The 1,654-nt window shown below is 44.1% G+C and overlaps 1 protein-coding gene across 1 annotated transcript; it reads left to right on the top strand.

Moving 5' to 3' along the window:
- Positions 1-181: 181 nt before the first annotated feature.
- LOC103375872 (E3 ubiquitin-protein ligase HECW2-like) lies at positions 182-1,514 on the top strand (the record flags this gene model as incomplete). Its single annotated transcript, XM_008306171.1, has 3 exons — positions 182-610; positions 1,032-1,115; positions 1,391-1,514. Coding segments are annotated over exons 1-3 (366 nt in total), but the record flags the coding sequence as incomplete, so codon positions are not given.
- Between the last annotated feature and the right edge of the window lie 140 nt (positions 1,515-1,654).

The raw sequence follows: 1,654 nt of genomic DNA, 5'->3' as shown, positions 1-1,654 counted from the left end.
CGGTGTATTCTGAGTTGTGTGAAGCGTTTTGGACAAATATGGAAACAGAAACATCACAGTGAGCAAAAAACACAGTTTCCAAAATCCTACAACACTTTGTTTCTCTTTCATTTTGCATCTATGAACTGAACAAGTCGAGCATTACGCTGAGGACACAGGAGTCAGATTAGTGAGAGGACATTTAGGGACTTTGACGGTCCGGTACTGACGACATCCTGACTAGAGAAATGGACAGTCAGAGGAAAAGGAGGTGCAGCAGAGAGGGGGTTTGTCTAGAATGCAGTTGTGTTGTCTATCCACAGAAAGCGCTGTGTGGTCCAGCCCGACCTAGTTAGCTAAGATACGGACACCAGGAAACATGACTGTAGTCCAGCTCAGTGAGCCTGCTGCAGGGTTCAGGGTTAGTCTGGATGAAGGAGGAGCGCTGACACAGAAGGGACGCTAACAGACTGATGATGGCAGCAGGGTTACAGGGCGATTACAACTCACACCTGTTTTCTGTCCACTCTTCAGCGTACAACGACAAGATTGTGGCATTTCTTCGACAACCAAACATCTTTGAGATTTTGCAGGAGAGGCAGCCTGACCTCAGCCGTAACCACTCACTCAGGTACACACACCTTCTGTGCTTTCTCTGCTCTCATCATGACCAGAAGGCTGACCTGCACAAGTCAACGTGATTTCTGATTCTCATTAGTTAACTTTTATATATATATACTGAAAATAGAAGTAAGTTAAAATAAATCATTTGAAAAAACTAAAGGAAAAATAGGAATTAAGAAAATTTAGAAATAAAAGCACACATTAAAGTCCCTATAACAGAATACATACACACTGAATGGTAAACGGGCTGCACTGATCTGTGCTCTTCTAGCGTAGCGGCACTCGAAGGCCTTCACGATGTTTTCTCATTCACACACATTCACACACCAGTGGTGCTAGACATGGTACACACTTTGTTTACTCGATGAACCGCTGATAACTGTTGGACGCAGTCACCAGCATCATTGTCAGTGTTATTGTGACGACAGAGACAAGGTGCAGCTGATCCGTACAGATGGAGTGTCAGGACTGGCCAGGCTGTCAGGAGATGCTGACCTCGTCATGCTGCTAAGGTGAGATGCCCCTCCTGCCCTCCTTCTCTAACCCCAACCCTGCCTCTCTGTTAGCTTCTCTTTTTTTTACTTTCCTCAAATTCCTTCTTTCTATTTTATGATATATCTATTTTTTATTGTATATAGTTATGTAGATTCTTCCAGTTCTTATTGAACTAGTTGTGGATCATCTTTCTCTTTGATTTATTTCGTTTCCTCTGCCTCGCTCTCAGTCTGAGCTGCCCGATTGAATTAATTCAGTTTATTGCATTTCTCTCTCTCTTTGTCTCTTCCAGTCTGTTTGAAGATGAAGTAATGTCCTATGTGCCTCCACACGCCTTACTTCACTCCAGTTACTGTCAGTCACCTCGAGGGTCGCCCGTCTCCTCACCACAGAACTCACCTGGTAAAGTCACATCAGTGCTCCGTGTTCGCCTTAAAAGATTGTTGTGTTTGAGTCTGGTGTTAGCATCGAGTCTAGTGTTAGCATCTAGTCTGGTGTTAGCATCTAGTGTGGTGTTAGCTTTGAGTCTGGTGTTAGCATCTAGTCTGGTGTTAGC

This window comes from Stegastes partitus, unplaced genomic scaffold (genome assembly GCF_000690725.1).
Source record: "Stegastes partitus isolate 25-593 unplaced genomic scaffold, Stegastes_partitus-1.0.2 Scaffold3328, whole genome shotgun sequence".
Classification (NCBI taxonomy): domain Eukaryota; kingdom Metazoa; phylum Chordata; class Actinopteri; family Pomacentridae; genus Stegastes; species Stegastes partitus.
This window is presented reverse-complemented; position numbering and strand designations above follow the sequence as displayed.